Source organism: Microcaecilia unicolor, chromosome 10 (assembly GCF_901765095.1).
Source record: "Microcaecilia unicolor chromosome 10, aMicUni1.1, whole genome shotgun sequence".
NCBI lineage: Eukaryota > Metazoa > Chordata > Amphibia > Gymnophiona > Siphonopidae > Microcaecilia > Microcaecilia unicolor.
The window spans coordinates 167,700,519-167,726,533 of NC_044040.1; the positions used below are offsets into that span (position 1 = coordinate 167,700,519).

Here is a 26,015-nt window from a genome sequence, read left to right on the forward strand (position 1 = left end):
CTCCAGGGACCTGCATACTGCTGTCATGGAGCTGGGTATAACATTTGAGGCTGGCATAGAGGCTGGCAAAAAAAAAAATATTTTTTTTGGGTGGGAGGAGGTTAGTGACCACTGGGGGAGTAAGGGGAGGTCATCCCCGATTCTCTCCAGTGGTCATCTGGTCAGTTCGGGCACCTTTTTGAGCCTTGTGCTCGTCAGGGACACCCTTCTTTTTTCTATTATCAGCCGAGGACGCCCATGTGTTAGGCATGCCCCAGTCCTGCCTTCGCTACGCTGACGACACGCCCCCGTGAACTTTGGTTGTCCCCGTGACAGAAAGCAGTTGAGGGCACCCAAAATCGGCTTTTGATTATGCCAATTTGGGCGACCCTGAGAGAAGGACGCCCATCTCCCGATTTGTGTCGGAAGATGGGCGCCCTTCTCTTTCGAAAATAAGCCTGTTTGTGTGTGTGTGTGTGAGTGAGCATATGCAGCCAGGACATTGGTAGCCGCTGAGAAGGGATCCTCTTGAAGGAAAACAAAAAGCATGAAAACACCGCAGAGCTCTTCAAAGGCAAGTTTAAATAGCACCAGACTCTCTTTCTGTGTATATGTGTTAAGGGAATAATGCTCTGGAAATAGCAAAAAATCATGTGTTATTCACCTTAATATGTTTTTTAATACAATGCACATTAATAATGAGATGTCAAACCTGCAAATGCAAACAGCTCATGATAAAATTGAATGAATAACGCAGCTTGCATTTGATTTTCAAGGCTGTGTTATTCATGGAATGAGAAAGGGAGCTTGGAGCTGCCTTTATCTTTCCTTCCTGGGAGCATCAGACTGTTAGCACATGGCCTTATGCTCCTGGGGAGCCTCTTAAAAGGGGATGGTACGAGATGTAAACCCACTATACCTATATCTCCTACTCCTGATTCAATTTCCCCTTCTCTTCCCCTGATCCCTTCCTCAAATCCTCCACCTCCCTATGGATCCCCATGGTGACTAGTGGTGTGTGTTTTGGCAACAGTGCCTGCATCAGGGATCAGTACATCATAGATCCACTATCCAGCTCATTTTCGAAAGTGATCGCCAGCCATCTTCCGACACAAATTGGAAAATGGCCGGCGATCTCCTGAAACTGGTCAAATCGGTATAATCGAAGGCCGATTTTGGTCGGCTTCAACTGCTTTCCATCGCGGAGCCGGCAAAATTTCAAAGGGGTGTGTCAGTAGGGTAGTGAAGGTAGGATGGGGCGGGGCGGGGCGGGGCGTGCTCATGAGATGGCCGGCTTCGCCCGATAATGAAAAAAAAAAGCCAGGCTTGACAAGCATTTCGCCGGCTTTACTTGGTCCCTTTTTTTCACGACCAAACTTCAAAAAGGAGCCCCAACTGACCAAATGACCACCCGAGGGAATCAGGGATGACCTCCTCTTACTCCCCCAGTGGTCACCAATCTCCTCCCACCCAAAAAAAAAAAATCTAAGTGCTCGTCCTAAATCAAAACTATTTTTACTCTGCTTTTTCAGTGGTTCCAGTGGGATTTGAATCGGCCATCTCTGGATTACAAGACAAGTACTCTAACCAATTGACAGTAGCTCCACTTACTTAGGTGTTCCTCCCTTTTGATTATGCCCCTTGAGGTCTCTCTCAGCCAGTCACAGACAGGGGTCTCTCTCAGCCAATCACAGCGCGTTTAGCTGTCTGTGAGTGGCTGAGAGAGACTCCTGTCTGTGATTGGCTAAGCGAGACCTAATGGGCCATAAACAAAAGGGAGGGACATCCAAATAAGCAGAGCTGTGGCCAAGTGGTTAGAGCACTGATCTTGTAATCCAGAGGCTGTCGGTTCAAATCCCACTGATACTACTGAAAAAGCCAAGCAAAACACACTTGAATTTTTCTTCCACTTTTTTGAAGCTGGCCATCTGTAAACCCGCCGATATCAACATTTGACCTAAATGTTGAGATTTAGCCAGCCCCAACCGTATTATCGAAAGAAAAGATGGCCGGTCATCTTTTTCAATAATACAGTTGGCACCGCCCCTTTGCAGAGCTGGCTCTGAAGATGGCCGGCCATATAGATGGCTGGCGCCGTTCAATTATGCCCCTCTATGTAAACAAAACAGTGGATAAAGATTACAGGGTGTTAGACCAAATAGATAATTTATTTCATGCTCCTTTTCCCGTTATATACATGTCACAATATGGTTATTTTTAGGGATGGGCAATGCTGCAAAATTGTAATCGCAAGTAACTGTGCAACCAAAACATTTAATCGTGCGCTTAATCGCGCTTAATCATGGCATGCATTTTGAGTGCATGCTTTTAAATTTTTTTAATGTAGACCTAAACATCCTTTTGAACAAATGCTTAGCATGGCTGATTATCATGCACATGCTTTTCAAAACGTTTTTTAAACATTTAACAATTATCTGGCTCTTCATAGGGACTCTGGGAGTGATTCTTACATGTTACTTGCAACTGACGCCAATGCCTTCCCTATGTTAAGTTATGCAAAGGTGAAATAGGACAGGCAGAGGAGAAAAAGCAATGCTAGACAACTGAGGGGAGTTAAAAAGTTTGATCAGGATTAAAAAATGTAATCATAGTTAACATTTGAAAAAAAATAATTGAAGCAATAGTGCACTACATGCACACCCCTAGCTATTTTTAGTGCTATGCGCCCATCCCTCTGTACTCTCAGCCTCCAACTCTGGCAGCTTTGGTGATGGTTACAACTACACACCGTCACTCCAAGATTCTCCAGGCTGGTCAGAGCTCACATCAAGCAGTATTTGTTGTTTGTTTGCTATCTGCAGACATTGAAGATCTGTGAGATACTGATCCCTAATGCAGGCACTGTTGCTAAAACACAACCTGTGTTGGGTCCCATCTCGGATTTGTTGCGGTTCACCAACTTTTGTTCAGGCCTGTCACCTTCTTCTTTGCCTTCTGCTTTTGCCACACTGACAGGCAAGTTTAAAATAGCACTGAACTCCCTTTAGCAGTAGTCTATAAGTAATATCACTTGGGGGGTTAAGCTGTCAAATAAGGGAACATGCTATATATAACCTGCTGAAGGTATTGGTCTCCATAAGGGCACCTTGTAATCTAACAATACTAAAACTTAAAGAGAAGGAAAATAAATAAATAAAAGAAAATGACAGAAGAGAGAGAGGGTAAGGAGGGAGGAACTACAATGTTTATGATAGAAAAGGAGGTGGGATAAAACAAAAAGGAAGGGGGGAGATACTCCACAGATTTTTTTGGCACCAATGTTTGAGCGCCATGTACTAAATCCAGCCCTCAATGTCTGTGGTATCTGTACCTCATTTGCATCTCATTATAGAAGTATTAATACACATGGCAAAGATCATGTTTACTTGCATTAAAAACTGGTGTTAACATACTTTAGTATATTGGTACCTGTGAAAACAGTGGTACCTGATTTGATGTGTTCACATTGAATGGGTAGATTTCTTTCATGAAAATCCTTGGAAGATTGTCCAAAAGCATACCATACAGAGGCAGATATAAAGTTGCTATCTGTGCTTGCTTTTTCTAAAAAAAAAAGTAAAAATAAATACATGATTATGCAAAATAAGCCTTCTAAGCCCATGGATTTCTACCAATATTTTGAAAAGTAAAGGGGAAAAGAAAATGTTACCTCATCTGCATTGCGATCATCAAAGGAATGCTTTGCCATTAGATTTTTAAGCACAGCCAGTGCTAAGTGTCTAATGTCTTGATCTTCTTGCAGTGCGAAGCCAACCTCCCGAAGCAACAATCCAACCAGGAAATGTTTACGGCAAAATTCATTGGTTAAGGTGTATTCTGGCATATCTTAATCAAAGCATATAATAAGCCACATTTTAGAACTTTGAATCTATGCTGAACACTGATATTATCTCACAAATCTAGAAGTAACACTAATGCAAAATTTAGGTTCAGGTAGACTCAAGTGGCAACACATTCCACAAGTGTAATAGGTAAATCACATTAGGGTCTTTCATTATTTTCCACATGCTGGCAAATAGTTTTTGATTAGATAGATATATTAATGGTATTAAAAACTTTTTGCTTATTGTATGCATTTTTATTTATAATAGATTTACTAATATATACCCCACATTTTCCCAAGAAAGCTCAGGTTCAATATGACTTACATAACAAATTAAGAAGCAGCATTACAAGACAATATTAATACAACTATTAAAAAAAATCTTTTCATATTAGCTGAACACAGATCTAAAGAAGTGGGCTTTAAGCAAACTTCTAAACAACATATAATCAACTGAGAGATATAGTTGGGTAATCAGTTCCACAGTTTGGTACTTTGGTAAGAAAAATTAGCACTATGGATAGTTTTGTAGGTTAAGTTTTATAGGTAAATACATAACCTGCTTTATAAATATGGAGATTAGGCTGATGTAGATAGTTTTGTATAAATTTTCTTACTGTAAAAATGCTTTAAATCACAATACTGCATGCAAGTCAATCTAAATGGCTGTAATGTTTAAGAATAAAGTACCATGCAAGAACAGGTTCTTACTCCAAACATGCAGAACAAAAAGGTATGCCATGAAGTTAAAATGCAAATGAAAAACCTTACCAAGCCTTTATCTCTATCAGCTTTCAGAAACCTGTAAAAACTGCAGAATTTAAAGGTCCACTGTTGCTAGGCAACTCCATGATAGACAGCAGGGCTGCCAAGGACTGGCACAGTATTATGACGGAAAAGGCTGAAAAACGTTAAAAAGCAAAATGCATAAAAATAAGCTATTGAAAGAACTTTTTCCAGTCTTTTTGGCTTTTTCTTCATTATGCTGTGCTGGTCCATGAAAGCTCTGCTGTCCATCACAGGGTTGCCTAGCAACAATGGATCTAACTACCCTCACATTTGATGCAGTATCTATAGGCCCCTCAATGCCTGTAGAGCAATGGTTCCCAAATCTGTCCTGGGGGAACCCCAGTCAGGTTTTCTGGATATCCACACTGAATATGCATGAAAGAAGTGCATGCAAATCAATCTCATGAATAGTCAATGCAGATATACTGAAAACCTCACTGGTTGGGGTTCCTCCAGGAGAACCACTGCTGTAGAGACAAAGGCTTTGTAAAGATTTGTCTTTTGATAAATGCTCTGATGCTTTAAAAATTGAAATGTAATAAAAATCATTAATCTTGTTAAAACCATTTATGCCAGTGTGCCAATGCTGATGTACACTAGCCTTCTATAAGAACACTTATGTATGTAATTGGTCTTATAGAATAGGCTCACAGCCACATAAATAGGACACCTAAACTGTAGCATGCAGTTAAAGAATTTGCCCTTAAATACCCACTTCAACACTACTTAGTAAGGGCCAGTTTAAACCTAATTATTCAGCCCTTAATGGGCACACAGAGAACTTTGTGATGATCAGAAATCTCAAAGGGTTAGTAAGATTATCCACATTGACATTTCTGTCCCCACAGGAAACCAGCTCCCTCATTCTACAGCAGGTTGCTTAAAGTTAGGTGCCACTTTTGTGCATAAGTTATAGAATACTAGCACTTACATGTGATTTTTACAGTTATGTGTGCAGCTGCGCACTCAGGAGTATTCTATAACATGCATGTCCAACTGCCTTAGCATGTAAATGCAAGGGGACATTCACAGAGAAAGGAACATAGACGAAGCATGGGCATGTCCAGTTCCAACATTTATGCACTTATCTTGCAGAGTACTGTACATAATTCCCCGGATTCTATACATGGTGCTTTGAGTTGAATGTCTAAATTTGGGCACAAACCCAATTTTCAGATACAACTTAACTGAATGAGCCAATCAGTGCCAATAATGGGTAATAACAAGCAATTATCAGCACTAACTGGCAATAATTTGAATTTATGCATGCATTTTTTTAGGAATGTTCTATAAAGGGGTGCAAGTATATTCTAGTGTGCAATGTAGGTTTACCGGGCGCCAAGCTGGAGTTACTGTTGGCCCAACGCAGGCACCGGCAGTAGTTCCACCCTGTCAGGTTCTCAGGTTCAGAGCCCGCGGGGCTGGGCTCTGGAGCAAACGTGAGCCCTTGGGCTGCTGACGAGGAGCGACAGCAGCAGGCAAAACCCACCAACCAACGCTGGGCAAACACACCGACACCGGCAGGGACTGCAGGCACCGCCCAGCGAGTCGGAACACATGGACTGGAACACTGGACTGGAATTCCCCGGACTGGAGGACACAGGACTGGAACCCCCCGGACTGGAACACTGGATTGGAATCCCCTCGGACTGGAGGACACAGGACTGGAACACCAGACTGGAGCACACCGGACTGGTCCACACAGCTTCAACTGCACTTAGCTACTAAGCCCCCCAGGAGTTGAGCTCCTGGGTTCGAGTAGCCGGCAGGACTTACTGGATACCGGATGACACAGGGACCAGGACTGGAAACAGAAGTGCTCCTAAACCTAAACTGATCTACGTGCTCCCAAGCCCTAAACCAGCAGGAGTGTTCCTAACAGTAAACTGACAAAAGGACATCCTAAGCCCTATACTAAACAGGAGCTCCTAAGCCCTGCTCAAGAAAGGGACAACTAACAGAGCAGGGAACTAAACACAAAGCTAACACAGGTGCTACTAAGCACCAAGCTACAAGCAGAGCTCTACACTAATAAGCTAAACACAAAACTAACAAGCTACCTAAGCACTGCTCTAGCAAGCTAGATACAAAACTAACAAGGTGTTTCCTAAGCACTACTCTGGCAAGCAACCAGAAGAGCTCCTGGCACTAAAAGGGAAGACAGGGGAGCCACAAGGAAAAAGCAGGGAAGCTAACACATAAGCCAAAAGTGCTTCTAAAGCACCAAACACCAACAGCAAAGACTGCAATGCTCCCAATAGCACAAACACCAGAAGTACTTCTAACAGCAAACTCTGCAGTGTTCCTAACAACACCAAACCCTGAAGTACTTCTATCAGCAACAGAGCTTCCAAAGCCCTACACACAGCAATGCTTCCAAAACCAAGAGGGAAAAGCAGGGGAACCATAAGGGAAAAGCAGGAAAGCTAAACACACAGTCACCAGTGCACACTGCACTAACACTACCCTGGCCCTTAGCAAAAGCAAGCAGGGAAACTAGACACAAAGTCAAAAGTGCACACTGCACCACCCTACCTAAAGCAAACACCACCATTGCAAAGGCTCTGAAGGAAACAACACCACTTCCTTATCAAGGCCCTCCCTGATGATGTCACACTCCCTAGACCTAGGCAAAAGCACACTGACCCAGAGAGGCCCAACCCACACCAATGCAACAACGTGAAGCACTTGAAGCCAGTACACCCAAAGAGAGGTAGCGCTAACTCAGTCCACCCACACAGCTGTAGTAAAGTAAAACAATTAACCCCCTGCTGCTGGAAGCTGCCAGCACAGAGAGACAGAGCCAGCTCAGAAAGGACAGAGAAAAGAAACAGAAGCCAGCTAAGAAGCTGACTCCCAGGAAAGAGGTAAGTTTGAGAGGGGTTCTGACCCCAATCATAACACACCCTCAGTGTATGGCATTCCCAGTGCTAGTGGAAATATTAAAAAAATATATTTCCATAGGCGCTAACCCAGCGGTAATCAGGCAGCACAGCCTGCTACCCGGTTACTGCCAGGTTAGTGTGAGAGCATTTACCGCCTCTTCAATGGGTGGCGGTAAGTGCTCCCTCCTCATGGCCATGCGTTAAGTGAAATCTTTCTGCATGGCCATTTCTTTTTTAAGCCTTTTTATCTGCTGTGGTAAAAAGGGCCTCAGTGTGTGGCAAATATGGCTCCTGCCGCTAGCGCACGACCCTTTTTACTGTAGCTTGGTAAAAGGAACCCTTTAAGCATGGTTTAAGGAATAGCACTAAGCGCTATTTTTTTGGCACTGATTTTTTAGGCACCATTTATAGAATCAAGTCCAATGTGCTAAAATGCTGCATTTAGGTATGCATGTTTATGCCTGTTGTGACATTGTGTATGTGGGCATGCCTAAACGTAGGCCCATAAATATTACTTACATTGTATTCTATAAGAATACTCATGCACTCAGCCTGAGTCATTTGGAGGGGCATTTTCGAAAGAAACATCCAAGTTGCGATTTAGACGTCCTTGCAAAATGGTGAAATCCAGGGGCGGGGAAACCCGTATTTTCGAAAAAAGATGGACATCCATCCTTCGTTTCGAAAATACCGTCTGAGACATCCAAATCCTTAAATTTGGACGTCCCTAGATTTGGACATCCCTAGACATGGACGTTTCTGACTTTCGGTGATTTTCAAAACCAAAGATGTCCATGTCAAAAACGTCCTAATGCAAGCCATTTGGACGTGGGAGGAGCCAGCATTTCTAGTGCACTGGTCCCCCTGATATGCCAGGACACCAACCGGGCACCCTAGGGGGCACTGCAGTGGACTTCATAAAATGCTCCCAGGAACATAGCTCTCTTACCTTGTGTGTTGAGCCCCCGAAGCCCCCCCAAACCCACTGTACACCACTACCATAGCCCTTACGGGTGAAGGGGGGCACCTAGATGTGGGTACAGTGGGTTTGTGGTGGGTTTTGGAGGGCTCGCTGTTTCCTCCACAAACAGGTAGGGGGGGTATGGGCCTGGGTCCTCCTGAAAGTGCACTGCAGTACCCACTAAAACTGCTCCTGGGACCTGCATGCGCTGTGATGGACCTGAGTATGACATCTGAGGCTGGCATAGAGGCTGGCACAAAATGTTTTTAAAGATGCTTTTGAGGGGAGTCTCATTGAGAACCAAGATGGCGCTGTGACCGGACGCACCTGAGTTTGCTGCCGAGGAGACTCTGGTGTTCTCTGCTGATTTCGCTGCCTTTGAGGTCTCCTAGATGGGGAAACGAAGGGGGAAAGTCAAGGAGCATTCCTCGGCTCCTGGGGCGTCCTTAGCGTTGCGACAGACGACCCTGCAGTTCCCTAGACAGCAGCCGGGACCTCGGGGAACTTCGACCCCTTCTGCCGCTCTCGACGCGTCGGCGTCGATTGAGAGCGCTAACGGGGCTTCCCTGAGCCCCGTAGAGCGCATTGCTCCGCCTCAACCCGGAAGGGAATTACTGGCAGCCCAAGCAGGAACGGCGAACGGTGACGTTCAGCCCAACCTCCTCGAGGAAAGGTCTGCGGTGATAGAACATGATTCCCAACCTAGAGAAGTACTTTTTCAAGCAGCCATACAGGTACTTCCACTGGATATTGTTTCAAAACTATCTCAGGTTGGTGAGCAGGCTCAATCCCTTCCTGGAACTTCTGGTGTGGTAAGACCTGCAATTGTGACCTTAGAGTCACTATGGGATATGGTACATGATATTCAAATCTCCATGCAACCTACTTTAAAAAAGAATACTGAAAATATAAGAACTCTTTCTGAAGCTGCGTTACTCCAAGCACAGGTAGCTGCACAACAGGCCACTAAAATGGAAAATTTGAATCTTAAATTGCAAGAGATGGGAAGTTTAGAGAATGCCTTGGTTAAAGATAATATTTTTCTTCATAAACGGACTGAATACCTTGAGAACCAGATTCGTAGGTTTAACCTTAGGTTCCTAAACTTCCCTAAGTCTCCTTTAATCTCACCTCTTGAAATGGTCAAGAAATATATGGTGGACATTCTTGGAATGGACAAGGACTCATTGCCCCCCATAACAAGGGCTTATTATATCTGGAGCCCACAGGGAGATGGTTGAAATCTCCCAAGGGTGGGGGATGAAATGAATTTAACTTCATTCCTTGAGAGCTCACTGGAAATAATTACACAGAGGTCTACTATGCTTGTTACCTTTGTGCTGGAGCCTGATCGCAATGCTATATTGAGACTTTCTTTAAGACACTTAGATAATTTGTTTATGGGCTCAAAGGTTCGCGTTTTTCCTGACCTTTCAAGGCCCACTCAGGTTAGACGCAGGGCTTTTTTAGAACTGCGTCCCAAAGTGTTGGCATTGGGGTTTAACTTTGTATTACGTTTTCCTTGTATATGTAATTTGATGCTTGAGGGTAGTCAGTTTCAATTTGTAGACCCTAAACAGTTAAAGGAATTTCTTGATGCTAGAGTAGATACGAATGTTATGTGCCCCCCATAAATAGCAGGCTGGGATCAGTAACCCCGAGATATGCAAAGGGTGGTTTTTTCTTTTTATTGCTGTTTGTAATATAAATTCTTGTATCTTGGTACCAATTTCTTAAATTGTGGACGAACAGGCCTTATATCTTATTCTTAGTTTTGTATTTCCTTTTCAATGCCTAATGCATATTCATAATTTGTTGTCAAATAATGATTAATATCAATAAAAAAAAAAAAAAAAAAAAAAAAAAAGATGCTTTTGAGGGTGGGAGGGGGTTAGTGACCACTGGGAGAGTAATGGGAGGTCATCCCCGATTCCCTCCAGTGGTCATCTGGTCATTTCGGGCAACTTTTTGTGCCTTATTCGTAATAAAAACACGTCCGGGTGAAAATGTCCAAGTGTTCGTCATGGACGTCCTTGTTTTTTTCGATTATGGGTCAAAGACGTCCAAGTGTTAGGCACGCCCAAGTCCTGCCTTTGCTACGCCTCCGACATGCCACCTTGAAATTTGGACGTCCTTACAACGGACTGCAGTTGAAGATGTCCAAAATTGGGTTTCGATTATACCAATTTGGATGTCTCTGGGAGAAGGACGTCCATCTTCCGATTTATGTCGAAAGATGGACGTCCTTCTCTTTCGAAAATGAGTCCATTGGGCACCTAAATTATAGGGTCCAGTTATAGAATTTACCCAAATATCAACTTTGGTTGAAGAAAGTGCAAAGATTGGATACCAATACAGCTTTGAGACATCTACAATCTTAACACGTGTCACTTTCTCATACATTTTGAAACATACTAAATACTCACCAGAGGCATGAGATCTCTGTGGTGAGTCTGAAGATGTTGGGACATCTTGACGTAATGTAATCATGTGAAAAAGCAGAAAGGCACATTAATGAATTATTTTTGTCAATATTTTATTTCTTGACAATGATCTTTACTAACTAACAGATAATATTTTAACAATAACAATGCCCCTTAAAACATTATTGTCATGACTTTTTTTTGTGTGTGTCAGAAAGAAGATGCAGCTTCATTATGGTAATGAAATTGTTACCTGGAATGTCTGAAGATCTTATAGGTAGGCACAAGGGGATAAAGTGTTCATGATTGCAGACTTCTTGAAGAAAATCAAATTTGTACTGGAATAAAGTCTGAGATATTATAATACAACTTGACATTTTCTTTTGTAATGGAAATCAATTCTCATTTGCATTATTTTATAGTTCTATTATACTTTTGTCTCCCTAAGCCCAGGATGTCTATAAAATACCCACAGAAAAATGTGAACATCAATCTCTTCTATACTGATGTATTAAATCTGATATTAGTTTGGAAAAGTCATATTAATTGCGTGGTTGAAATTGGTGAGCATAGCCACCATAAAAAATAAAGTATTGCAATATACATTTAATACAAAACCAAGACACTTATTCCATGGGCACATGGGGGTAATTTTATAAGACCTTTCCATATGCAAAGCCAGTTTCACATGCAGAGAAGATCTTCAATTAAATTTCACAACCATGTTCATATATAAATAGTAAGGATGCTGAAACATTGTGCATATTTTTAGCTAGATCACATGTAGGCTTTCCTGGGGACGCAATTTGGGAATTGGGATGCAAGCTCATATTTGATAAGATATGGGTCTTGTAGAATTCAGAGGCACATTCTTTGACAAAGGTTTTAAATTGGTGCATGGACATTTGCATGTTACCGGGGCTGGTTCTGGGCTCTATTTTATAAAGGAAAGAGTAAAGATGCATGAATAGCCTTGTTACAGTACAACTGCAAGGTTCAGACTTCAAAATAAAGGAGCTTTAGTTGGCACAGACCCCTAGCTGTAGTACCAAGAGACTACCACTAGGAGGCCGAAGCCACCATTTTCAGTCAGGGAGCCACCAAGGCAGGAGCATTTAGGGATCAGTCCTGCCTCCCCGATACCCTTCAGGGAGATCCTCAGTAGGTCCAGGGTGGGGAATTTCAACAAAGGTTTAGCAGAATCAAAGGTGGCAGAGTAGTTCAAGGGAGATTTGGGATGGGAAGTATGTCAAAGGGGATCAGAGAGCATGACTAAGGGGCATTGGTGGAGAAACACTGGGCAAGCCATATATTTCAGGCCACTACCTATACAGATAGTGGTACTGAATATATAAATTAGGTTGAGCTCTGGCACCAGTGCTTAATTTAACTCACTGACCATGCTAGTTTCTAAAAAAAGATCTCAGATTTCAAAGCCTTATTTTCATCCAGCACTTGCATGAATTGTACATTCAAAAAACACGTTAAGTATATAATATTTTAGATATTCTTTATCAGATTAGTGAAAGTATTAACTTATAGTAATGATTTGCATTTAACATACTTGACAGTGCACATGGTTACAAAAAAGCAGGGGTGGACTGAGAGTGGACTGGGAACCCGGGCAATGAGGACATGGGCTACCCTGGTCCTGCTGTCCCCCTCCGATCCTGCTGCCTCCCTCTCCCCCTGCCACTGACCTTTCCTTTGGTCCTGTTGCTAAATCGTCCATCTGCTGCTGACACTGGTGCTGCTAACACTAATGTTCTGTTAGGAGTTATAGAGACATAATTCAATGGAACCTCTGCCGGAGCCCACACTTGTGGAAGAAGGAAGTGATGTCGGGGGGGGGGGGGGGCAGGCTGCAGTAGAGGGAAGTTCTGGCGGCAGCAGCAGATGGCCGATGTAGCTGCTGGTGCTCCCGCCTTTGAAGGGGGGGGATCATAGGCGTAGTTTGACTGTTTCATTTGGGGGGGCAAAGAATGGGTGGAGCATATTAGCATATCATTTGCATATATAAATATGCAAATGAATATGCTAATATGGAGGAAGGAAATGAAATTTACAGGCAAAATATCACAGATGCATATTTCAAAAAGCTGACACATTTCAATTAATAAATTATGAATAAAATACTTTTATTTACCTTTGTTGTCTGATCATTTAGTTTTTCTATTCGCTTTGATCCCAGTGTCTTCTGTTTTATGCAGTGTCTTCTTTCCAGTAGGCTTCCCTCTGCTCCCCACCCTCCCAGTCCCATCCATCTCTTGCTCCTTCCCTCTGCTCCCCAACCCTCCCAGTTCCATCCATCTTCTGTTCCTTCCCTCTGCTCACCATCCCTCCGTCCCATCCATCTTCTGCTCCTTCCCTCTGCTGTGCCTGACCTCTCCCAATCCCATCCATTTCCTGGTCCATCCCTCTGCTCCCCACCCCTCGCAGTCCCATCCATCTCTTGCTCCTTCCCTCTGCTTCCCACCCCTCCCAGTCCCATTCATCTCCTGCTCCTTCCCTCTGCTTCCCACCCCTCCCAGTCCTATCCATCTCCTGCTCCTTCCCTCTGCTTCCCACCCCTCCCAGTCCCATTCATTTCCTGCTCCTTCCCTCTGCTTCCCACCCCTCCCAGTCCCATCCATCTCCTGCTCCTTCCCTCTGCTTCCCACCCCTCCCAGTCCCATCCATGTCTTGCTCCTACCCTCTGCTTCCCACCCCTCCCAGTCCCATTCATTTCCTGCTCCTTCCCTCTGCTTCCCACCCCTCCCAGTCCCATCCATCTCTTGCTCCTTCCCTCTGCTTCCCACCCCTCCCAGTCCCATCCATCTCTTGCTCCTTCCCTCTGCTTCCCACCCCTCCCAGGCCCATTCATTTCTTGCTCCTTCCCTCTGCTTCCCACCCCTCCCAGTCCCATTCATCTCCTGCTCCTTCCCTCTGCTTCCCACCCCTCCCAGTCCCATTCATTTCCTGCTCCTTCCCTCTGCTTCCCACCCCTCCCAGTCCCATCCATCTCTTGCTCCTTCCCTCTGCTTCCCACCCCTCCCAGTCCCATTCATCTCCTGCTCCTTCCCTCTGCTTCCCACCCCTCCCAGTCCCATCCATCTCTTGCTCCTTCCCTCTGCTTCCCACCCCTCCCAGGCCCATTCATTTCTTGCTCCTTCCCTCTGCTTCCCACCCCTCCCAGTCCATTCATCTCCTGCTCCTTCCCTCTGCTTCCCACCCCTCCCAGTCCCATTCATCTCCTGCTCCTTCCCTCTGCTTCCCACCCCTCCCAGTCCCATCCATCTCTTGCTCCTTCCCTCTGCTTCCCACCCCTCCCAGTCCCATTCATCTCCTGCTCCTTCCCTCTGCTTCCCACCCCTCCCAGTCCCATCCATCTCTTGCTCCTTCCCTCTGCTTCCCACCCCTCCCAGTCCCATTCATCTCCTGCTCCTTCCCTCTGCTTCTCACCCCTCCCAGTCCCATTCATCTCCTGCTCCTTCCCTCTGCTTCCCACCCCTCCCAGTCCCATCCCTCCCAGTCCCATCCATCTCTTGCTCCTTCCCTCTGCTTCCCACCCCTCCCAGTCCCATTCATCTCCTGCTCCTTCCCTCTGCTTCCCACCCCTCCCAGTCCCATTCATTTCTTGCTCCTTCCCTCTGCTTCCCACCCCTCCCAGTCCCATCCATCTTCTACTGCCCCCCCCCCGCGAGGTCCAAGATCGTGACTCCCGTTTACCCCCTCTCTTCCTCCCTCCCTCCCTCCGGCGCAGGCAACAGTCTTCAGCTTTTTCAGCGTTCCTGGCAGCGGTAGCGATGTACACGCTGCCTTCGGTCTGCCCCGGAAGCCTTCTCTTCAAGTTCCTGTTCCCACCTATGCGGGAACAGGAACTTGAAGAGAAGGCTTTGGGGCAGAGCCGAAGGCAGCGTGTACAACGCTACCGCTGCCAGGAACGCTGGAAGACTGCTGCCTGCGCCGGAGGAAGGGAGGAAGAGAGAGGGGTAGACGGACACGCTCCTCTCGGTCCGCTTGGCTTCCCTGCCCTCTCTGTCTGCGTCCCGCCCGAAAGGAATGACGTCAGAGGAAGGCGGGACGCAGATAGAGAGGGCAGGGAAGCCAAGCGGACCGAGAGGAGCGCGTGCCTGCCTGCATGTGGTTTTTTTTTTTTTTTTTTAAACTAATGGCGCGGCGGCGCCTCGCGTCGTTTGGGGGGGCATTGCCCCCCCTCGCCCCCCCCAGTCTACGCCTATGGGGGGGATTCAGGCATGGGAGCGCAGGAGGAGGGGAGATGGGAGTGTCCTGGTTCTGGAGGACAAAGAAGGAGGTTTTATATCGGGTACTTGGGAGGGAAGCACTGGGCCCCTCACAGCCCTGAGCCCTTGGGCACTGACCGGTTGCCCATATTGTCAGATCGCCACTGCAAAAAAGCGTCTCAATAATTTATCCACACTCATCACATTTAAAATGATCAATGGCTATAAGATATTGCTAAGTCACAGTCAGGAAATAAGCAAAACTAATTTTGGAATTTAACAATATCTTATAACCGTAGATTGTGTGAAACCTTTGAGCAAACATCTAAAGCACAAACCTTAGTTGAAATTATCGCATAATTCTTATCTGGACACAAGTTTACGATCATATGAAAAAGGAACAAGCTCACAAAAAATGGATGCAGTGGTGAAATATATTAAGGGGCTTTTCCTATTTTGGGGAACATTCTTTTATAAATATGTCACTGTATTCTATATTTTAAAATTATATTAAAGTATTTACCTTGTGATCTCCTGGACCAAACATACTTATATAGCTGCTGATAACTTTAAACACAAATCCACGATCCATAAATGTGAAGCAGTGCTAGAAAACAATGATGTTCTGTTAGGAGTTATTGAGACATAATTCAATGGAACCTTACATAGCCCATTATAATTTACTTTAGATAAAAGTGATCTGCAATACTAATACATCAATTTACTTTAAGATTTAAGTTCACATCGGTATAGACTTTCAGGCAATTGGCAAATGTAGGAACCTACCATGCACTGTTATACACGATAAGCGACAAACAATAGCGACATTTATTAATATAACATGTGGTATAAATCTGTTAAAAACCTACTGTGGTGCAATGAAAATGACTGCTTCTATGCAGTGAACTGTGCAAAATAAATTCAAGCTCTGGTTTGATAGAAAAGATATCATGCACTCAGGGGCCCTTTTACAAAGGTGTGTAAGAGCCAAATTAGCATTACTTCTCGGCTACCGTGTTCCCCCTGGCGGTAATTCTGAATTTGGCGCATGCCAAAAACACACAGTAGAAACTATTTTCTATTTTTTACTGCGTGGTACTTACCTGGTGGTAAATGGCAGTGGATGTGAGCTGTATGCCTATCAACCAGGTAATATGTGAGACCTTACTGCAAAGTTAATGAGTGGCGGTAAGGTCTCAGGCTGAAAATGGATGCATGCTGGTTTTTATTTTGCTGCACGTCCATTTTCTGGGCCCTTAAAAGAGGCCCTTTTTCCAGGATACGGCAAAAACTGGCCCGATGCGTGCCCAAAAGACACGCTCACAATGCCGTGGCATAATAAAAGGACCCCGCAGTCTGCTCTAATGCTAGGAGCATTTAACCTTGCCTGTTTGGAAAGGGGTCCTAGAAGGGAATTTTTGTGAGATACCTTGTGAATGCAGTTGTCACAATTACAAGATTCATCTTTACTTAGGCTCTAGGGATAGAGGTGCCTGGATTTAGGCAGCAAGAATGCACACAAATGCTGGTATTCAAGTCATATATGCAGGGCAGCCGAGAGGGGGGGCAGGGGGGACAAAAGTCCCCAGGCCTGGGCCTCCAGGGGGGGCCCGGCGCCGCTGCCGCAGTCTGGCCTGACTGCCCTCCGTTGTTCCCGGAACTAACCTTAAGCCTCCTTTCACTTCGCAGCAAGCAGCAGCAGGGCAGGCCACTCCTTCCTTCCGTGTCCCGCCCTTGCCTGACGTAACGTCTGCGAGGGCGGGGCACGGAAGGAAGGAGGAGAGGTCTGCCCTGCCGTTGCTTGCTGCGAAGTGAAAGGAGGCTTACGGTTAGTTTCGAGGGCCCGGTAGCGGGTGGAGGGGGGCCCGGCGACCTTGGGTGGGTGGGGGGGCCGGGGGCAGCCTTGTCCCCCGGCTCTCAGCGACCCTGCATAAATGCATATATATTGACTCATGTGCAAGTAAATAACAGTTTTCCAGCTAATCATTATTCTGTAAAGGCTCCTTTTACTAAGTGGCGTTAAGCCCCACGCGGGCTTACCGCTTGCTAAACAGGAAGTACAGCCTAGCGTACCATCATTTCTGGTGCTACAAATATGTATTTATCTTTATAGTGCTGTTGGCTCCACCGGTTCCCTACTCCCTCTGATGTGACTTCCTGTTCCGGGGCAGAGAACCAGTGAAGACAACAGCCACGGAACTGCTCCCTGCACCCCCAGGAGGTGATGTGCTGGGGGGGGGGATGCGCTGGAGGGTGCGCAATGGCAATCCACCCGAGGGGGGGGGGTGATACGCTGGCGGGTGCGCTGTGGCCACCCGGGGGGGGGGGGGGGTGATACGCTGGGGGGTGCGCAGTGGCATTCCACCCTGGGTGGCTGCAGACATACAAACGCCACTGGAGTTTCTATCCAATAATCTTCACCTTCCTGCTAAAATTCATTGTTTGCCCCAAATACCAAAGGAGAACCTGAAATCCGATCAAATATCTGCAAGGTAGGAGTAACAGCTTAGAGGCATATTTATCAATGTGGGCTACTGTTAAGACATGTTATTTTACCACTAACTCAGCACATCCTTCTTTCTGGCCTAATTTTATCTGCATAGCTATCCAGATAGTGACTGAATATTGCTTCTATCCATACAGCTGATAGTGGTCATCACTGAATACATATATTCTGTGCCATTGGTTCTGCAGATGCATAAATAATAAAAATGTGGCTGGCATTTAATACAAATTCTGACCTTGAGTTTAAATATTGACCCCAAAATATTCATCTTATTTTAATTAATTAATAATTAGTGAGGTAATCTTCAAAGAATACTTAGCACTTAACCTAGCTCACCAAGTTTTAGCCAGTTAAGTTAGGCTCAATGTCAGCTGAATATAGCCAGCTGGATTTCTAACTCTAAGGGTCCCTTTTACTAAACGCTGGTAAGCCCAATGTGGGCAAACCACGTACCAATTTGGAGCTACTGCCAGCCCAATACGGGCAACGGCGGTAGTTCCAATCCCAGTGCACACCATTTCCCATGCTACAGAAAATCAGACCAGATTTTCTAGCACGGGGGTTCTCTGGTGCTAATCAGACAGTGTTGCGCACTGCCCGGTTACCACCGGCTTAGCACGAGAACCCTTACCGCCACCTCAGTAAGTGCTCCCCCACCCGCATAGCCACATGGTAAGCGCAATCTTGCCGCATGGCCATGTTTTTTGCAGCCTTTTTATCCACTGTGGTAAAAAGAGCCATAATGCTCAGCAAAAACAGCCCCCACAGGGCCCTTTTTACCACAGCTTAGTACAAGGGCCCCTAAATTAGCTTAAATGAAGCTGGCTAGATAAAGGATGCACATATCAGTGTTCTTAAACACAGAATGTAAGCAGCTAACTATGAGTGTTAGCTGCTTACATTCTGTCAAAAAATCACTGGACTCCAAGCAGCTCTCCCCCTCACCACCAATTCTCTCCTTTGCTACAGCTTAAACAAATTGCCCCCCGATATCCATTCCACCCCACTTTACAGTTTTACAACAAAATAATTATAACCCAGTTTCTTTCCTTTACATCCTCAGCCACCTCCCTCCCACACCCAAACACCCACTCACTGGAACTTTAAAAAATGTGTTCAAGTTTACATCATAATGCCCCTTCCTGTCTGAGCTTAAAATAAAACTACTTCTACTCCCACAGCCCCTTGACCCCCTGATCAGAACACCCCATAAATATCTCTTCTCAGCTCAGTGTTCGGCATAGCTCTGCTGCTAATCATTGACAATAAAATGACACTAAAAGGTTTCACTAAACTGAAAACATTCTTGTGTTTTTCTCTCCTTAGTTATGATTCCACATAGGGTATTTTTTGTTTCTCTAATTTTTAATTTCCATTTTGGAATTTAACAGTTTTCTGCAATATAATAATTGCTGATCTGGGAGTTTAATAATGATCTAAAATAAGTTGGTCAGAATTTCTTTTGAAGCCAGGGTTACACATTGTCCTTGACTATCTGCTATATTTCATTATGATCCTACAACATCATTAGATCAATCTCTAGACTACATTACCTCACTAGACTGCCATTTTCAGCAATATAGCACTAGGCACCTATAACAAACTCCTACCTTCAGAAAAATGGCCACACTATGGTTTGCCTTTTTAGTTTCTTCCATGGCTTCTCTGTATTTCCATATAACATGGTCTGACAATCCCATTACAAGTGTGTCCAGTTCGGTTAAGAATGTTTCTGGAAACTTCTGAGCACGTGGAACCTATAAAATGTAAATAAAGTTTTGAAAAAAAAAGAAAGGAAGAAAGAAAAGAAAAAAAGCAAAACAAGAAAACAAAAACAGAAAAATAGCTAAAAACCAAAGAAAACAAAATAAATCTACTCAACATGATGCCTGTAAGTGTTGTCAACAAGAGATGTGCTTTTATTTCATCTAGTATGGAAAATAAAAATAAAATCATTCTTGTTTCATTTTGTTTTTATATCAAAGGGCCACTCTAGTCAAACCCAACCTGCCTGGTGTCCCTCTCCTTTCTCACCTTGCTGAAATTTAAAATACAGTACCTCCAAAATTTAAAAATGACCGTCTGACCCTGATAAAAATACATATGGGGCATATTTAGAAGGGAAATTGTACATGTTATTTTGTATGAAAAAAGTACCCATAGAAAAAGGAGATGAAAATTTCTGCAGATACTGTTTCTCAGGGAGAATGTCAAAGGGAAAACCGATGGGTAAATGCATTCAGGACTTTGAAACAGTGCAGACACTTTTGAAAACGTCTTGATAAATCTATCAAAAATATGAAAAGTTAGAATACGATACACACATTGCAGGCCAAAGCTTTCTAAATATTTTATACAAATTTGTGCATTTATTAGCATTTTACTGTATGGTAGATATTATTGCAGACCTGAACTAACAGCTGTCATGCATTACAACCAACCAGTGCAGTAAAAAATACTGCATTAAATGCAGCTGCACAGTCAGCAGTCCTTTGGGCGAAACACGGCCTATGTCGGGCATTCTATTAGATCGAAATTCTGCAATAAAGATTTGTTTGTATTTACCACTGATCTGCTTTGTTTGTTTCCACATTGAAGTTTGCGGATTGTCTGCCTTGTTATATTTTGGGACCACAGCACAGATGAGACATTAACAAGTTGTGGTGCTGGGCCTTGCCAAATGGTATCTTTTGCAATCAAGATGTGGTATGTAAAACCTTACCCCAGTTGTAACACTATTTCTGTATTTGACATAGTAGGTTCTTCTGTACAGGTTTTCTTTGAAAAAAATGTTTTCAATAAAAATTAAAGTTGGAAAAAAAAAGAATAAAGAGCCCTATATTTAAGCAAGATTGTCCTTGTATCCAGATGTCAATTTTGTCAAAAATATAGAGAAATATATCTCCTTACCTGCAGTTTATTACTGTCCACCAGATACTGTGCCATTGATTTTAGGATAATTGCAAAGAAAAACCAAGAATGCTGTTGAAAAACAAACAGGTGACTTAGAACTTTAAAAAAATGCCTATCAGATCATAATTTTTCCATATGTTCTTTAATTTCAGTCTATAGTTTGACAAACATTACTAAGATTGATAAAGTTAATCTCTAATGTTGACATATTCTTCATTAAAAATTGAGGGACAATATTCAATATTTTACTCCCATATCTGTTATCTTTTAACAAAAGGTTACTTAGAAAAGTGTGCATGTAAGATAGCAAGTTACAATGTAGCTCAACATAATCCTAGGACTCATTGGGGTGGAAAAATGAAAGTTAGCCAAAAAAAAAACCCATTCTAATAATATAGCCCCAGGGCAGCTGTGGTGAGGATAAATTATTTCACATTATTTTATGGACATTGCCGCTACTACATTTATTACACAATAAGACGTGAGAAAAATGTCTTTATAATGGTGTTTCTCTGAAATTAGTACATTACCTGTAAAACATTTTTCACTGTTGTTTGATCATTTAATTTCAAAAGACCAGCCATGCCTTTAGCCAGCTCTTCGTGAACCGTCCTTTCTTCATATGTCATTGTTTTGAATACATACTGAAAAAGTCCAACAAAGGTATAAAAACCCCAAATCCTGACTGCTAGGAAAATCTAAGTTTAAAATCTGTAGATAATTTTCTACCTTTTCATGCTGTCCAAGTATGTTCCAAAAACTAGGTGTATGCATTTTTCTTAAGGAAAAATTATGTCTTACCTGATCATTTTCTTTCCTTTAGTCCTACCAGACCAGTTCAGAGAAGTGGGTGTTCTGTCCACTGACCAGTAGATGGAGACAGTGAAAGAAAATAATTTCATGTGTTTGCCCCTAAAGGGGATTGTGCAGCCACAGAATGCTTCATATTACGAATAACCAAGCAATGGTGCTCAGGTCCATAATGTTGGTCAATAATGGATAGTTGAGGCAAAACACAACATTCAGCCAATACATCTACCAACCAGGTAGGCATAGATTATGCTGACATGCAGTACCTCCACTGAGTCAGGAGATGAATAATACATCATGTCAAGATCCATGAGAAGCAACGACACCCAGAGAATAGACTAAAAGGAAACACTAAAAGGACTTAAGGAAAGAAAATGATCAGGTAAGACATACGTTTTCCTTCCTTATCATCCATATCAGACCAGTCCAGACAAGTGGGATGTAGCAACATAGTCCTCAATAGAGTGGGAATAGAAGGTAAGGCCAAAACAGTTGAGAGTGCAAAGACAGAAAGCGGTGATACAGCAGTAACATCTCAAAGTCCAAGATGGACCTGACAAGGCTTTCAGAACGTTTATCTCTAAAATGAAGTATTAACACCTGAGGAAAGGCTGAAACAAATAGCCAGGTACACAAGCTAGAAATCATGCAAGAATGAGGAGCAACCAATCATCCGTGCAATAACTATCTGCTCCAGCTGCAGGAAATGATCCTTGGCTGAAATACCAAAAATATAGAAGGAAGCAAGAAAGGCAGGAACAGAGTTGCCCAGCTAGGAAGAATTAACTATAGACACTGAAACCTGTCAGTAGCCCACTAACGAAAAAGTGTTGCCAGGTGCAAGACCAATCATTCCACAAGTTAAGTCCTTTATTCGGGACTCCTCTCATGTAATCAATTTACTAAATGATTTTGATGGTGACCTGGATGAAGTTAATCTGGTAACTTTTGATCTTGAATACCAACATTCTACAAGAACAAGCCCTTGAAATCATCACAGATGTTTTGAAGGACAGGTCTGACAATTTCAAGATTCCTACTCCATTTTTTATATAGATGGCAACTATAGCTTTGAAAGAGAACTATTTCTGTTTCCAAGGTCATTTTTACAAACAGATAAAAGGGACAGCTATGGGGGCGACCATGGCTCCAAATATAGAGCCGTCTGGTGTAGCCATGCACCAGAGTCAACTGGTGTAGCTGTGTGCTAGATCCAGCTGATGCAGCTGTCACCAGAGCTAGCTGGTGCAGCTGTGCACCAGTTAGCTGGTGCCACTCTGCACTACAGCCAGTTGGTTTAACTATGCACCAGAGCAAGGAGGTATTGCTGTGCACAAGGGTTAGCCTGTGTAGCCATGTACTAGAGGTAGCAATTATAGCCATGCATCAGAGCTAGCTGGTGCAGCTGTGCACTAAACTAGCAGGAGCATCTGTGTACTAGAGCCATTGAGTGCAGCTCAGCAGTAGAGCCAAGAGATGTAGTCAAGCAGTATGCCAATATGCCTCCGTCCGTGCGACAGTTGAAGACGTCCTTCGATGTGCGATGGCAGTTGAAGATGTCCTTCGCTATGGCAGTTGAGGACGTCCAAAATGTGGATGTTTGTGAGAAGGACGTCCATGCCTGGATGTTTCTGTGAGAAGGACATCCATGTCTGCTATGCCTCTGACACCCCCTTTATTTATTTGGACTTTGGATCACAAGTAGCAGCAGTGGGATTTGAACCAGCCATCTCTACATTATAAGACCAGTAGTCTAACCTCCACTCCAGGCCACTCCACTCCACTCCACTCCCTTGAAATTTGGCCATTCCTGTGTGTGTGTGTGGGGGGAAGTATGTGTGTGTCAGCGGAGGCATAAGGAGGGTGTGGACGTCCTTCTTTCAAACATTTTGGACGTCCTCAACTGCCCCCCCCCCACAGGAATGGCCAAATTTCAAGGGAGTGTAGTGGAGGAGTGGCCTAGTGGTTAGAGCACTGGGCTTGCAATCCAGAGGTGGCTGGTTCAAATCCCACTGTTGCTACTTGTGATCCAAAATCTAAATAAATAAAAGGGGTGTCAGAGGCATAGCAGGCATGGACGTCCTTCTCACAGAAACATCTAGGCATTGACGTCCTTCTCACAAACATCCACATTTTGGACATCCTCAACTGCCATAGCAAAGGACGTCTTCAACTGCCATCGCAGGGACAGAGGCATATCAAAGGACATCCTCAACTGCCGTTGCAGGGACGGAGGCATAGAAATATCCAGTGTACCTGAATGTAACTCACCTTGAGATACTACTGTAAAAGGTGTGAGCAAAGTCTAAATAAATAAATAGCAAAGGACGTCCTCAACTGCCGTCGCAGGGACAGAGGCATAGCAAAGGACATCCTTCACCTTTTTCCATTCAGTTAGTGCATCAGTTAGTCCACTGCAGTGCCCCCTAGGGTGCCCGGTTGGTGTCCTGGCATATGAGGGGGACTAGTGCACTACGAATGCTGGCTCCTCCCATGACCAAATGACTTGGATTTGGTTGTTTTTGAGATGGGTGTCCTCAGTTTTCAATATCGCCGAAAACCAGGGATGACCATCTCTAAGGTCGACCTGAATGTTGAGATTTGGGCGTCTCCGACCGTATTATCAAAACGAAAGATGGACGCCTATCTTGTTTCGATAATACGGGTTTCCTCGCCCCTTCACTGGGACATCCTTAGAGATGGGCGCCCTTAGAGATGGTCATCCCCGTTCGATTATGCCCCTGCATGTCATATAGCTGATGGTGCCACTTAGATATAGCGGTGGATGGAGTTGTTATGCAATAGCTTTGGCTGGTGTTAGTATTCAATATCAGAGAGCAGAGCTGTTGTGGAAAACCAACAAGCTAATCTTTAACAAAGCAGCTTAGAGCTAGCTGTCCCAGCCATGCAAGACTGCCAATTTCCACCACTGTGGAAAAGAGTTGGATGCTCACTGTAGGTCACATTGTACATCCAGGCACAATGAACTGCTTCTCAAGGCAGGCAACACAGAAGGAAAATACATCCTATTCTAAATAGAAAAGGGTGCCACAACTTTTATTTTTTTATTTATCTTCTGTCCAGTTCTGTTTTTTTTTTTTTGTAATATCAGAGAATACTTTAGGCACATGTACTGATAAACTGCTATGACTCTGTAGCCTGGCAACAGAGGAACTCTTTAATTGAGTTCCTGAACATGAGGTTGGGGGAAATGTTCAGCCCAGGAAAACAGCTAATAAAACAGCCAGTTACATTGCTAATTATTAAGCATTAGTACACAGTCGATTCCCTATAAATGGCCTGAGAAAAACGCTGCAGGCATACAGCCTAGAGACAGTTGCAGCTTGTCAAGATTACTAGGTCTTGTGAATACAAGGAAGCAGATTTCCTGGATAGCAGTAGAATAGCTAAGCTGCTGTAGTAAAGTACAAAAGACAGAGAGACAAGCTCACCGACAAATAAATAAAACTGCTGACTCTGCCTCATCAAAAAGGAAGGCTGGTACATTAGGTTCCTTTAATTTGCTGAGAAATCTGTAGTGGTGGTGGTGGGGTGTTAGGGGAAGGACTCAGCATCACTGAGTGTTGCCCCAGCTCCAATAAAACTCATAGACATCTTCACTATGAGAAAAAGGAGCATAATCCTTTTAAAACAAACCCCTTACTTTACTGACTAACAGAAAAAAAATCTGGGTCAGGAGCTGGCTGAGAAGAACCAACCAACATCTGCTTGCAGATAAAGAATACTGCCATTCTATGGCTGTATGATCCCCTTTAGGAGCAAAGCACATGGAACTACTTTCTTTCTCTCTCTCTCTATCTTCTGGTCAATGAATACAACATCCATGTGACTGGACTGGTCTGGTATGGATGATAAGGAAGTTTAGTTTCATTACAATTTTGCATGCATTACTTCACATAGAACACACATGCATGCTAACAACAGCATTAGTTATTTCATAAAAAACACATGTGTACCTTAACAATACCATACATTAATTCATGTTAGGTTGTACTAAAATGAAAGAATGAGTGCTTAAATGAAACAAAACTAAATAAAATGTAAAAACAAAACAACATGCCTTTTTACCTATTACTTTTTGGCATTCCCTTATGCTAGTGAAAGTTTAGTTAGGCTGAAAAAAGAGATACTCTATGAATATACTATTGAATACAGGGCATTTGGGAAGAGAAGATATCAGAACTTGGAAAGCTATATGAATTCTTAGCTACTAGGAAGACATAAAGGGAAAAACAAAGATCAGCTATAACCCCAACTAATGCAACAGGAGTTGGCGGGTAGATAAGTATTGTGGTCCCATCCCATTCTATTCTCTTTCAATATGAGAGTGCTAACTTGGTAGAAACAAATTTCAGAACATTTTATTGGCTACAAAAACATGACCACCTTGGTTGGAATTCAGTAAATGATGCCCAGTGTTAGGTGTTAGAATGATCCACACTAAGCTAGTGTTCTTAAAGGGTGTTCTAATTTACTGCATAGTGCATGGTTGTCTGAGATTTTGTAGGAATGTTTCATACCTTCACATAGGAACGGACATACTGGTCTACATGCTCCTCATGGCATTTAGCAACGATATCAGTAAGGACCCTGTAAAATAATTAAAATATTTGCATTAGGGACTAGTAGCAGATATACAGTGCTTTTGAAACTGTTCTACA

At 43.7% G+C, this 26,015-nt stretch overlaps 1 protein-coding gene across 1 annotated transcript in view; it reads right to left on the reverse strand.

Moving 5' to 3' along the window:
* Nucleotides 1-26,015, reverse strand: part of DOCK10 (dedicator of cytokinesis 10) — a 370,777-nt gene that overhangs the window by 100,769 nt on the left and 243,993 nt on the right. Inside the window, exons 25-33 of the mRNA XM_030216095.1 lie at nt 25,875-25,944; nt 21,054-21,167; nt 20,521-20,592; nt 19,221-19,367; nt 15,628-15,711; nt 11,135-11,231; nt 10,885-10,929; nt 3,650-3,825; nt 3,427-3,543 (exon numbers count right to left, since the gene is read on the reverse strand). Coding sequence (XP_030071955.1) covers nt 3,427-3,543; nt 3,650-3,825; nt 10,885-10,929; nt 11,135-11,231; nt 15,628-15,711; nt 19,221-19,367; nt 20,521-20,592; nt 21,054-21,167; nt 25,875-25,944 — 922 coding nt within the window. The remainder of the gene's footprint in view (nt 1-3,426; nt 3,544-3,649; nt 3,826-10,884; nt 10,930-11,134; nt 11,232-15,627; nt 15,712-19,220; nt 19,368-20,520; nt 20,593-21,053; nt 21,168-25,874; nt 25,945-26,015) is intronic.